The following is a 14,367-nucleotide window of genomic DNA, read 5'->3' as shown; positions in this document are numbered from 1 at the left end:
CTGTTGAGCAACAGTCTGGGCTCCTCATCAAAGATCTGCAGTGCTTAAATTATTTTAATTTTGTGCCTTTATTCAACCCAGAGACAGAGATATCAGATTCTGAGACAAGTACTGCTATAGTAAATATCAAGAGGGCAAAGAATTCTAGGACAGTAGCTAGGAAAGCATTAAAATGGCAGGCCACTGGTTCAATATAGGGCAGGGGGGGGAAATGAAGTCAGACTGAACAGTTATAATGGGTCAAGCGACAAAAGGTCATGATGAATGTAAAGAGTAGAATAAGTGTGAGGGAGAAGGAGAAAGGACAGAAGGTTACATAGTGGAATTTTAAAACCTCAGATCTTAGGTGATGATGGCATCTACAATGGTGTGCAGAAAAATTAAGATGGACAAGTAAAGTAACTGGACTAAAAAAGCCAGAAGAACTGTATGGGCAAATTATTAGAAAGTTCATTTTAAATAAAATATTAGCAAATATATTACAGCAACTTATCACAAGAATAATACACTATGACCAGGTAGGATTTATACCAGGAATGCAGGGCTGGTTCAATATTAGGAAAACTATCAGCATAAATGATCATATCAACAACAAAACTAACAGAAACTACATGATCATCTCAACAGATGCAGAAAAAGCTTTTGACAAAATACAACACCCGGGAGCCAACATGGCGGAGAGAAAGCAGTAACTGTCTTGAGCTCTCTCCCAAAGCCTTCCAAATACCTAAAAAAATGGCTCTAAACAAATTCTAAAACAGCAGAACCCACAAAAAGACAGAGTGAAACAAATTTCCAGCCCAAGACAGCCTGGATGGTTGATCGGAAAGGTATATCATGCTGGGCAGGAAGAGGAACACAGTGCAGCGTGGGCACACAGGCCTCGGAGGGCTGAATCGCAGGCAGCTATGGTGGTTTCCAGACTTCTCAACCCCCAAATGCCAAAGACAACTTAGGTCAGTGGGAAAAGTCTGTGACTGCTGTGAGAGAGGAGCTAGGTCTCAGCCACAAGTCTCAAGCACAGCCGGGGGCCACAGCTTTTTCCCGAGCTTCCGGCCCACAGACTGAGGGAAAATCGAGTGACTGATCAGAAGGGGATTGCAGGGATCTCTTTGCCAGTGCTGAGGGGAATCTCTTGCTTTACCGGTGCTTGGATCTGGGTCACAGTTCTGAGGGGCGGTCCTGGGGCTAGGAGGAACGCTGGTGTGGTGGAGCTTGTTGTGGTGGTGGAGAGAAAACACCTCACCCCTTATCATAACACCTTGGAAGAACTGAAAATTTATAGCTCCCTAGAAGTACCTCTGAAAACAGCTGTACAAACCCCCGAAGCTTGTGACAGTACACTCTTCACATTGGAAGCAGACTTTTACCTTAACAAAGAGTTTAAAACTCAAGTAATTGACTGGGATCATGAGTAAGCAGTGCAAAAAGAGTCAGACTATATTATCTTACTTTGGTGACAAAAGCAGATCAAAACATACAACCAGAAGAAGACAACAAGGGCAAAGCACCTACATCAAAAGCCTCTAAGAAAAACATGAATCAGTCCCAGGCCTTGGAAGAGCTCAAAAAGGATTTTGAGAAGCAAGTAAGAGAAGTAGAGGAAAAACTGAGAGTTTTGCAAGAAAGTCATGAAAAAACAAGTCAGCAGCTTGCTAAAGGAGACCCAAAAAAATACTGAAGAAAATAACACCTTAAAAAATAGCCTAACCCAAATGGCAAAAGAGGTTCAAAAAGCCAATGAGGAGAAGAATGCCCTAATAAACAAAATTGGCCAAATGGAAAAGGAAGTCCAAAAGATTACTGAAGAGAATACTTCCTTAAAAATTAGAATAGAGCAATTCGAAGCTAGTGACTTTATGAGAAATCAAGACACTGTGAAACAAATCCGAAAGAACGAAAAATTAGAAAACAATGTGAAATATCTCACTGGAAAAACAACTTACCTGGAAAACAGATCCAGGAGTGAGAATTTAAAAATTATTGGACTATCTGAAAGCCACAATCAAAAAAATAGCCTAGACATCATCTTTCAAAAAATTATCAAGGAAAACTGTCCTGATATTATAGAACCAGAGGGCAAAACAGAAATGGAAAGAATCCACCATCTCCTCCTGAAAGAGATCCCCAAAGGAAAACTCCTAGGAATATTGTAGCCAAATTCCAGAGTTCCCAGGTCAAGGAGAAAATATTACAAGCAGCCAAAAAGAAACAATTCAAGTATTGTGGAAACACAATCAGGATAACACAAGATTTAGCTGCTTCTACATTAAGGGACCACAGGGCATGGAATATAATATTCCAGAGAGCAAAGGTGATAGGATTACAACCAAGAATCACCTACCCAGCAAAACTGAGTATAATCCTGCAGGGGAAAAAATGGTCATTCAATGAAATAGAGGACTTTCAAGCATTCTTGATGATAAGACCAGAGTTGAATAGAAAATTTGATTTTCAAATACAAGACTCGAGGGGAACATGAAGAGGTAAACAGGAAAGAGAAAATCATAAGAGACTTATTAAGGTTGAACTGTTTACATTCCTGCATGGAAAGATGATATTTGTAACTCATGAGGCCTTTGTCAGTATTTGGGTAGTTGGAGGGGAAAAAATTATATGTATGTATATATAGATATAGATAGAGGGCACAGGGTGAGTTGAAAATGAAGGGGTCATATCTGGAGAATAAAATTAAGCGGTAAGAGAGGAATATAATAGGAGAAGGAGAAAGGGAGAGACAGAACGGGGTAAATTATCCCACAAAAAAAAAAAAAAACAAACAAACCAGAAAAGAAAAGGCTCTTACAGTGGAGAGGAAACAGGGGAAGGTGAAAGGGAATGAGTGAATCTTGTTCTCATAGGATTTGACTTAAGGAGGGAATAACATACACACTCAACTGGGTGTGGAAATCTGTCTTACCCTACAGGAAAATAGTGGGGGAAGGAGACAAGAGAGTAGGGGAATGATAGAGAGGAGGGAATTGGGAAAGGGGGTAATCAAAAGCAAATACTTCTGAGGAGGGACAGGGTCAAAAGAAAGAATAGAATAAAATGGGTGGACAGGATGGGATTAAGGGAAATAGAGTTAGTTTTTCACAGCATGTCTATTATGGAAGTGTTTTGCATAACTCCACATGTATAACCTATATTGAGTTGCTTGCCTTTTCAATGAGGGTGGGTGGAGAGGGAAGAAGGGAGAAAATCTGGAACCCAAAGTTTTAAAAACACATGTTTAAGAAAAAATGTTTTCACATGCAACTGGGAAATAAGAAATAGAGGAAATGGGGTACAGAAATCCATCCTGCCCTACAGGGAAATGTAAGGGGAAGGGAATAAGAGAAGGGGGGGGAGAGATAGAAGGGAATGAAGACTAGGTGAAGGGGTATTTAGAATGCATGCTGTCTTGGGGTGGGGGAAGGGGCAAGATGGGGTGAAAATTTGGAACTCAAAATCTTGTGGAAGTAAATGTTGAAAACAAGAAAAAAAAAATAAAAATTACCATTACAAAATACAACACCCACTCCTATTAAAAACACTAGAGAGCATTGGAACAAATGTTTCCTTAAAATAATAAGTAGCATCTACCTAAAACCTTCAGCAAGCATCGTTATGTAATGGGGATAAGCTAAAAGCATTTCCAATAAGATCAAGGGTGAAACAAGGGTGTCCATTATCACCACTGTTGTTCAATATGGTACTGGAAATGTTAGCTTTAGCAATAAGAGAAGAAAAAGAAATTGAAGATACTAGAATAGGCAAAGAAGAAACACTCCTTGCAGATGATATGATGATATATTTAGAGAATCCTAGAGAATCAAATAAAAAACTACTTGAAATAATAAACAACTTTAGCAAAGTTGCAGGATATAAAATAAACCCACATAAATCATCAGCATTTCTATATATTACCAACAAAGCCCAACAGCAAGACAGAGAAAGAGAAATTCCATTTAAAGTTACAGTACACATTATAAAATGTTTAGGAGTCTACCTACCAAAACAAACCCAGGAACTCTATGAACACAATTACAAAACACTTTTCACACAAATAAAGTCAGATCTAAATAATTGGAAAAACATCAGTTGCTCATGGGTAAGCCAAGCTAATATAATAAAAATGACAATTTTCTACCTAAGCTAATTTACTTATTCAATGCCATACCAATCAAACTACCAAAAAAATATTTCATAGAGCTAGAAAAATAATAACAAGATCCATTTGGAATAACAAAAGGTCCAGAATTTCAAGAGAACTAATGAATAGAAATAAAGGGGAAGGTGACCTAGCCATTCCAGATCTTAAATTTTATTATAAAGCAACAATCATCAAAACTTCTTGGTACTGGCTAAGAAATAGAGTGGTGGTAGGAGCAGCTAGGTGGTGCAGGGGATAGAACACCAGCCCTGGAGTCAGGAGAACCTGAGTTCAAATCCAGCCTCAGATACTTGATACTTACTAGCTGTGTGACCCTGGGCAAGTCCCTTAACCCCATTGCCTAGCCCCCCCCCAAAAAAAAATAGAGTGGTGGATCAGTGGAATAGGTTAGGTATGCAAGACACAGTAGTCAATGACTACAGTAATCTACTATTTGATAAACCCAAATACCTCAGCTTCTGGAATAAGAACTCACTATTTGACAAAACCTGCTGGGAAAACTGGAAAAAAGTATGGCTGAAACCTGGCACAGACCAAAATCTTATACCATATACCAAAATAAAGCCAAGATGGGTTCATGATTTAGATATAAAGGCTGATACCAAAAGCAAACTGGGAGAGCAAGGAATAGTTTTTCTTCCTTACAACATGACTAATGTGAACATATGTTTAATAGGAATGTATATATCTGACAGATACTTATGGAGAACAGAAGAATTCATGACCAAACAGGAGATAGAACATTATAAAATAAAAAATGGATAATTCTGATTACATCAAATTGAAAAGTTTTTGCACAAGATGAGGAGGGAAGCAGAAAATTGGGAAAGAATTTTTTTTTTAAGGCAATTGGGGTTAAGTGACTTGCCCAGGATCACACAGCTAGTAAGTGTCAAGTGTTTGGTCTGAGGCCACATTTGAAGTCAGGTCCTCCTTACTTCAGGGCCAGTGCTCTATCCACTGTGCCACCTAGCTGCCCCACAGGAAAGAATTTTTACAACCAGTGTCTCTGATAAAGGCCTCATTTCTAAAATATATAGAGAACTGAGTCAAATTTTTAAGAATACAAGTCATTCCCCAATTGATAAATGGTCAAAGGATATGAACAGGGAGTTCTCAGATGAAGAAATTAAAGCCATCTATAGTCATATCAAAAAATGCTCTACATCACTATTGATTAGAGAAATGCAAATCAAAACAACTCTGAGGTACCACATCACACTTATCAGATTGGCCAACAAGACAAAACAGGAAAATGATAAATGTTGGAGAAGATGTGGGAAAACTAGAACATTAATTGGTGTTGGTGGAGTTGTGAAATGATCCAACCATTCTGGAGAGCAATTTGGAACTATACCCAAAGGGCTATAAAAATGTGCATGCCCTTTGACCCAGCAATAGTACTTCTAGGGCTGTATCCCAAAGAAATCATAAAAATGGGAAAAGGACCCATACATATTCAAAAATATCTATAGCAGTTCTTTTTGTGGTGGCAAAGAATTGGAAATTGAGGGGACGCCTATCAACTGAGGAATGGCTGAACAATGGAATACTACTGTACTATAAGAAATGATAAGCAAGTAGACTTCAGAAAAACCTGAAAAGACCTGTATGGACTGATGCTGAGCGAAGTGAGCAGAACCAGGAGAACGTTGTACACAGTAATAGCCATGTTGTGTAATGGCTAACTTTGATAGACTTGGCTTTTCTCAGCAATGCAAGGATCTATGACATCTCCAAAAGTCTCATGACAGAAAATGCTACCCACATCTAAAGAAAGAACTATGGAATCTGAATGCAGATTGAAGCATACTATTTGCTCTTTTTTTTTTTTTTACTTTTGTTTTGTTTTGTTTCTTCTTTCTTGTGGTTCCTTCTATTGGTTCTAATTCTTTCTTACAACATGACTAATGTGAAAATATGTTTAATAGGAATGTATGTGTACAGCCTATATCAGACTGCACGCTGTCTTGGGGAGAGAGGGGGAGAAAAATTTAAAACTCAAAAGCTAATGGAAGCGATTGTTGAGAAATCAAAATAAAATAATAAAATAATAAAAAAAATTTTTAAAAAAGAAAGTTCATCAGTATAAATACCAAAGTACTTGAGTCCAACAAAAGGAGAAGGTATGGAGAACAAGACCAGGAGCTTGATGTTATTAATCACTGAGAAAAGCGGATGTATACCGTGGAGAGCAACAAAAGAAGGTAAAGGGTGGGATAAACACCCTGCATAAACTGACTCATAACTGTGCCAGGGAAAGTCAATTTGTGTATGTATAAAGTGTGATGTAGGCACTGGATAAACACATCACTGGACTGAATACCGCTAGATGTAGTTAGAAAACACACTTTCTGACAAGATCGCTAGTGTGCCACAGGCTAAGAAAGGTTGGGAAATACGATACTAGCCTATGCTAACCTATACCTAAATAGCATGAAAATACTGAAAATACTGAAGTAAAGACTGGTAAGAGCATGTTAGTGAGGAAAGTTGACATGACCATTTTGTGTAACTAACCTGTTCTAAAATTAACCAAAAGGCTCTTATTTCCAAAATTATCATTGTTCCAATTTTTTCCCAATCAAAAATGGCACAAGAAAATTAAATGTTTAGAATGCACACAATAAAATCACACTAAAGAGACCAAATGAAATTTAAACTCTGTGTCAGCTTAGGAACATTTCTGCCCACCAAAACAGTCTTATGACTTACCAAATGTAGTATTTTAATCAGAGATTTAACAGCCTGAGAGCCAACCACAACATCAGAGAGACTAGGGTTCAGGTCTCATCTCTGACACATTGTGGGCAAATCACTCACTTTCTCAGTGTTCTAGGCAACTCCCTAAGACTATGAGCAAGCTGCAAAAAAGGTAACAACCTGCATTGGGAATTCCCTATGTCAATGAAACCATGGGTCTGGTCCCTATCACCTATCTTAAAGTTTGACAAGACTTTTACACACATTAAGCCTGAGATTTATTACACTCATTTTATATTACTACAACAAAACAAAAATCACACTAGCTTTAAATTTGATTTGTGATCATAGGATTAATTAGCCTGTCTAACTTCATTTAAGTTTATTTTATGCACTTGTTTTAGTTTTAAGTGTATTCTGTTAAAGTGACAAACTCAAGTCTCAAAAGGAAATTAAACAAGGTCTAGGTTTTTTTTTTTAAACTCTCAGCAGGAATTTTAATAGAACTTGCCTAAGTATTCCTTCAATCTATCGGTTGTACCCAATACTATCAGATGGTTATCTATCAATAGCCTGCTACTAAGCGTAGAAAGAGCGAGTGAAAGGTTTTAGTTTTCTGAACGATAGATTAAAAAGAACTTGTATCTGCAAAATGAGGTAACAACCCTAAGGAGCTCCATAATTAGCTAAATTCTACTTACTTGAAAAATTCAAAATGACCTAAATTAGAAAGTCAGGTTGATTCTACTGAAAAAGATATTTACAATAAATAAACTAAGTAAGTCCTCCCTGTACAAGTAATACATTTCCATAAGGTCCTGTGCTATCTAATGGTATCTAATGGTTATCTAATTCTCTTAGCTACTAAGGTCATCCACTTTTCTAGTTCTTAAGCCAGGACACATGAAGCTGAACACAGCAGGGAGAACTTCTAATTCTTCTTAATCTTTTAATAAAGTTATTCAAATAGAAAATTTTTACAAATCAAATGATAACCATTTTGGGGGAGCAGAGATATTGCTTTATCAGTTGTGATTTCAAGCTTACCCGTATCTGCTCAGTAGAACTACTGCTCAGCTCATCACCAGATTCAGAATCATGCTGGATCCTTTCTGAACCTTCGCCAGCCGAATCACAGTACTGTTCATGAGAAAAGCTGGTTTTCTCTATGTCAATGAACTCTGGACCTGAAAAGTGACCAAATAAGTGTGTCCTAGTTTGGCTAGAAATCTTAGGAGACTGTGAGTCACTGTTAAATTTTCCATTGTTGGGGAGAAGGTCTAGACTGACAGTCTGACCTGGGCTACTATTCGTTCCAAAATTCTGATTAGCATCACGACCCAGACCTGTTACTTGAATAGATGATGACTTCCCAAAACTTGAAAGCTCAGGTGATTTATTCACATTTTCTGTAGATCTCTGAATCAGTTTTGTGGAATTATTTAGTAGTCCAACTGCAGGTTTAACAGGTGGCATCAGTGCTTTGCGACCAACTTCCTTAACATACTGTGCTGGAACATAAAAAGCCTTGGAATTCTCATCTGGTTTGACTTGCCACCAGTCATCATTTGTCTTTTTCACCAAGATATACCGCTCTCCTTGTTTTATTACAATCTTTCTGTCCTTTGCTTCATATTCGTAATCATACTCCACTTCAATATAAACCTGTCCTGGAATGGTCCTCCCGCCTCTGTCAGCCATTTTTCTTCAGAATCATTCACCTCTCCAGAAAAAAGGCACACACATTATGACTTCTGGAGGTCTGGGCTCAGGAAGGCTATTGTTGCTTTAAAAGAGAATGGGGAAAAAAAGTTAGCATAGCTTAGCAAACACACAAGCATATCATAATTCAATACCTCCAACTCCAGAAATGTAAAAAGCTAAATATGTATGTGTGCATGTAACATATAGGACATACTACATCAAGATGAAACTATACTTTCAAACTACATTCTATACCTATGTACATCTAAAGAACTAAGACAAGATGGAAGATAAGCTAACAATTTAGAATACAGGGTATTATGTTCTGTAAGAAAAAGGAGTAGTAGAAATGGTTCTTAACTTTTTTCTGTGTCACGGACCCTTCTGGAAATCTGATGAAGACTATGGATCCCTTCTCAGACTAATGTTCTTAAATCTATTAAAAAAACACATAGGATTTCAAAGGAAACCAATTACACCGAAATAGCTAACAAAGTATTTTTTTAAAAAAGTTCATAGACCCCAGGTTAAGAACTCCAGTAATACAGTATTACACGTATGATCATCTCAAGGCTTCCAATATTATCCTAGAAATAAAAGGATGGAGAGGGGTTTTGGGATTATGATCAAGCCCCAAATCCTAAAGTTGGAACATACGTTCTCAATATTCTTGGATATAAACATTCGGAATTTATTATTGCTTTCTTTCCAAGAAGAATGAGAGGTGCAGCTAGGTGGCACAGTGGCTAGAACACCGGCCCTGGAGTCAGGAGAACCTGAGTTCAAATCTGGCCTCAGACACATAACACTCTCTAGCTGTGTGACCCTGGGCAAGTCACTTAACCCCAATTGCCCTCATCCAAAAAAAAAAAATGAAGAAGAATGAGGGTACATGTGTCTCCTGGAAGAATGATTCACTATATATTATATACCTGTTAAGCTTCTTAATATAACTGAGCAAAGATCAACACTATCATTAAAAGAGAGAAAAGAAGAAAACTGTTCAATTTATTTGGTTGTCCTCCTCTGGAGGACTCCTTCAAGCCTTTTTGGACATATTTATACACAAATGTAAACTCCCAACCAACGATAAGTTAGTTCTCTGCTAGAAAGTATTAGAGGCTTTCCATGGGAAAACCTGTCAGTTATAGTACTAAACCGGCTTGAGAAACCTAATATTCATTCTTCTTTCCACGCTAGTTCTAATATATTTCAGTAAGTGCTAAAACAAAATATTCCAACAGTGATTAAAGAACACTGTCACTATTAGTCTTTGAGACAATCCCAAACTGTAACCCTAGAATCCAAATCAGTTCAAGGGTTTCAGGACCCCTCAGAGAAACCCAACAGTCCTAGAGAACCTAAGAGTTATCCAGCAACAAATTTTCCTATTTCATCACATTCATCTACCACCTCATTTAACCACTGTAGCCAAATCATCTTTCTCAGCTGACATACAAAAAGATATGAAGTAATCTATATTTGTTCACCATTATGTCTAACAGTGATATCTAACAGTAATAAGATTACAAAAACACTAAAACAACATAGTATTGTCCTTAGGATATATGATGTTAACTATGGGAAAGAAATGGGAAAAAAGACAAATTTTTTAAACTATTGAAAGTATGCCAACTTTTTCACATGCCCACAGACTTTTTAAAGTGATCACTGCATTTTATTAAATACTGTACAGGATATTAAGTTCTGAATCTGCAAAAAGAAATCTTATGCTCTTCCAGTGGGTATATGCAGTAACACTATATGAGGTTATGATCCTAATGTTCCGACTGACAAACTTCATTTAAATATTCAATAAATATTCAAGAAGAAACCAAAGTAAAGATATGTAACTTGCCCAAACATAAAGGCTAAGAACAGACTATAGCTTTTGAACCTTGCATATTTATATTCCTTTCTCAATTGCCTGATTGGGGATTTTTTTCATATCCATTCAAAAAGTAATATGCCTGTTGCTATTACTCTATTTATCTACACTCCTGAATACTTTTATCAGCAACTCTACAACCCTGATCATACTCAAAAGGCACTCGGCATATATCCCTAACCTGGATCACAGTCTTGTTGCCTTCAATTCTGAATACACACAACCTCTTTCCTAGCTCCCTAAAGACTTCACTGGTCATTTCTGTCATGTCCAATTCTGTGACCCCATTTGGGGTATTTGGTAAAAATACTGGGAGCAGTTTGCCATCTCCTTCTCCAGATCATTTTACAGATAAGGAAACTGAGGCAAACAGGGTTAAGTGACTTGCCCCGGGTCACACAGACACAGTAAATAACTCAGACTTCATGAGTTGTCCTGACTCCAGACTCAGTACTCTATCCATTATACCACCTAGCTGCCTCTTAATTAGTCTAAATATACCAAATTGTGCCTCCCTCCCAAATTAAATGATATACATAGAAGAACTATATCTCTGGGTGACATAAATCACTTTCCTTAGCTGATTAATGAATTGTTCTTCCAAACTTCTGTGGTGAGCAACTGAACATGACATTAAAAAATGTTTTGTCCTACCATTTTTCTTTAAGCACCACCCTCAGGACTCAGGTCTCCCCCTCCAAAAAAAAATTTCTGAAACATACTGATAAAAACATATTTGGCCTGACAAAAAAGTTCAAGTTGGTTTTTGTGTGAATCAGCAATTTTCTTTTCTTCTTGAGCTTAGTTATAAGCTACTGTTATCAACATGTTAATTTTTTCCACCTAAGTTGTTGCAAGGGAAAACAATGTTCTAAGTAACAGAATCACAGAAATTTGAAGTTGAAAGGAAGCTTAGATATCATCTAAGCCAAGCCCTTAATTATACAGAAAAAAGTTTCCTTCCCAAAAGTCAGTTAACCTAAGACGGGCATCCAGGGTAGCCATCTTTTCATTTCCCATACAGCTGCACTCCTTTGGATTTCATGTCCTCCACATTGAGAACTTGCACTTAATACAATGTCTGGCACATAGTAGGCACCTAATAAATGCTTATTCCTTTCTTTCCTAATCTTTAGAATAAACCATATGGAGTTCCACTAGGCTTTGAACTGGTCTTCCCACACACACACCCACAGTCCCCCCAAGACTGATGCTAATATACAAAAGTCACAATCCTCCCCTCAGACTTCTGGAAGCCAAGATGGGGTAGTAAGCAGTAAGTGGCTCTCACCCTTCCTTACTGAGCTTAAAAAACCCAGAGAATATTGTCCCAGGAAAAATCCTGAAATAGGGGAGCCAGCAGAAAGATGAGGTGTAACAGTCTTTTAGCTCGGGAGGCTAGGGGGTTTAACGGGAAAGATCCCTCTTGCTGTGCCTGTAGAGGACAAGAGGCATCCCAGCAAGCTCCTCCTCAGCAAACCAGCAGGAGATCCTGTGCCCCAGAGTGGTGGAGCAGGCAAACAGCAACACCAGGCACACACCAGCCACCACCACCAGTTTCAGTTCAGCACCAGGTAAACTACCAGATGCCTACAGCCTCCAGCTGCCAACACCTGAGACCCCAGCACACAAAACCAGTAATCAGGCCCCTAACCCCCAGCACAAGAAGCTTGGGACTGTGCCCCAGAAGCAGAGATCAACTTTAAAAGTCAGAAAAAAGGCAAATAACAAGAAGCAGCAAAGAAAAACAAAGACCATAGAAAAGTATCTTGGTGACAGGGAAGATCAAAACACAAATTCAGGAGAGGACAACATTGACAATATACCCACATCCAAAACCTCAAAGGGGAATATGAACTAGTCTCAAGCCCAAAAAGCCTTCTTGGAAGAGCTCGGGAAGGATTTTAAAAGTCAAATAAGAGGGGTAACTAGGTGGCACAGTGGATAGAGTATCGGCCCTGAAGTCAGGAGGACCTGAGTTCATATCTGGCCTCAGACCAAACACTTGACATTTACTAGCTGTGTGACCTTGGGCAAATCACTTAACCCCAACTGCCTAAAAAAAAAAATCAAATTAAGAGCCCTCTCACGTGTGTGCTCTCACACATTTGCATTTCAAAGTTCCTATTCAGCTCTCCATCACAGGTCCTTCCTCCATCACTACTATAGGTTTATAATGAGTTTTTCAGAATAAATTACATTGGGTAAGTCCATATTTTTTGACTTTTGGAATATTATATTCCAAGTCCCCCTCTTGTTCATAATACATGGTGTTATGTCTTGTGTGACCCTGATTATGGTGAGATGAGAACCAGAATGGGAACAACTAGCAGGGAAATAGCTTCATATAGGCCAGATCGTTCTTGAAGGCAACAAGGACATCAAAGCCTAGGTCAGAGCTGTGAGCTGCCTTGAGCACACTGGTCTTTCAAATTCAGGGCCTCCCTGATAGGTTTCTCTATGTGTATTCCCACTCTCTCCCACTGACACTATGTATATGAATAGAAAGGTACGACCCAGATTTATGTAGACTATGATGCTTTATTACTGCACTTGACATATACTGAGTAATTGTGATGTTATAATTATTCTTCTATTTGCCTTAACATTAAGCAAATGTTTTATGTTTAAGAATTAATGGCATCTCTCATTTACACCAAAATACTTAATTGTTCTTTTTGTAGTAGCAAAGAACTGGAAACAAAGTAGATGTCCTGCAACTGGGGAACAGTTAAATTATGGCACATGAACATAAAGGAACATAACTGTAAGAAACAGTGCATATGATGAATACAGAAAATCATAGGAAAACTTATACACAATGATTACAATAATGTAAATCACAAAGCATTCAAAAGTGAACGGTGCAAAATTACGAAGAATAATCATGGCCTCAAAGAGGATATATGAGGAGATGTACTATCTTTATTCCTATGCAGAGGTAAAAGGTCCACAAGTGTGGAATATTGCATCTATTTTCAGAATTTTTTGAAGTATATTGATGGATAGAACAATAGAATCATTGATAGTAAGGCCTCAATTGTTTGGGCTTGAGAAGTTAGGTGACAAAGATTGAAGGAAGAGTTAGATAAGAGGCAGAAGAAAAAGCAAAAATGACTACAGACAATGGGTTCCAAAATCTAAGAATAAGACACTTGGGTAGAAGCAAAAAAAAAAAAGTATAGAGAATGACTTTGGTTTTCTTAAACATGGAGGACATCAACATTGCTTGTGCTTACAAAAATTCTGTCTGTTCTCATGTAATCATAATTTTTAGGGATAGGGGCTAGACCAGTGACTTAATTTATATATGGAACTCCTTGATAAGGAAACCTTTCTGCCAGTGCAGGCTGGCACTATTTCTGCAATAGATAGTCTTAAAAGATTTGCCAGGACACAAACTGGGCATATACCAACATCTTACACCCTATACCAAGTCAAAATGGATACATGATTTAGATATAAAGACTGATACTATAAGCAAACCAAGAGAGCAAGGAATAGTTTAACTACCAGATTTATGGAGAACAGAAGAATTTATGACCAAACAAGAGAAAGAGAACATTATAAAATGCAAAATGGATAATTTTGATTACATTAAATTGAAAAGGTTTTGCACAAGCAAAGTCAATGCAACCAAGATTAGGAGAGAAGAAGAAAACTGGGAAAGAATTCTTACGAGTGTCTCTTATAAAAGCCTCATTTCTAAAATATATAGAGAACTGAGTCAGATTTTTAAGAATACAAGTCACTACCCAATTGATAAATGGTCAAAGGCCATGAACAGGCATTTTTCAGAGGAAGAAATTAAAGCCATCTATAGTCATATGAAAATGCTCTAAATCACTATTGATTAGAGAAATGCAAATCAAAATAACTCTGAGGTACCACATCACACCTATCAGATTGGCTAACA

General features: G+C 37.7%; 1 protein-coding gene across 7 annotated transcripts in view; it reads right to left on the bottom strand.

The window, feature by feature from the left end:
• Nucleotides 1–14,367, bottom strand: part of ARHGAP12 (Rho GTPase activating protein 12) — a 129,257-nt gene that overhangs the window by 104,117 nt on the left and 10,773 nt on the right. For 6 of the 7 annotated variants that reach the window (XM_027841547.1, XM_027841549.1, XM_027841551.1 and 3 more), the window contains exon 2: nt 7,907–8,645. In XM_027841547.1, the coding sequence (XP_027697348.1) occupies nt 7,907–8,560 (654 nt within the window). In that variant the 5' untranslated portion in view covers nt 8,561–8,645. Of the gene's footprint in view, nt 1–7,906; nt 8,646–8,924; nt 8,973–14,367 lie in introns of those variants that run through there. The other variant, XM_027841548.1, reaches the window with a different exon arrangement.

Source organism: Vombatus ursinus, unplaced genomic scaffold (assembly GCF_900497805.2).
Source record: "Vombatus ursinus unplaced genomic scaffold, bare-nosed wombat genome assembly UNPS02014861.1, whole genome shotgun sequence".
Classification (NCBI taxonomy): Eukaryota; Metazoa; Chordata; class Mammalia; order Diprotodontia; family Vombatidae; genus Vombatus; species Vombatus ursinus.
The sequence above is the reverse complement of the archived record's forward strand: the minus strand, read 5'-3'. Positions and strand labels throughout refer to the sequence as shown.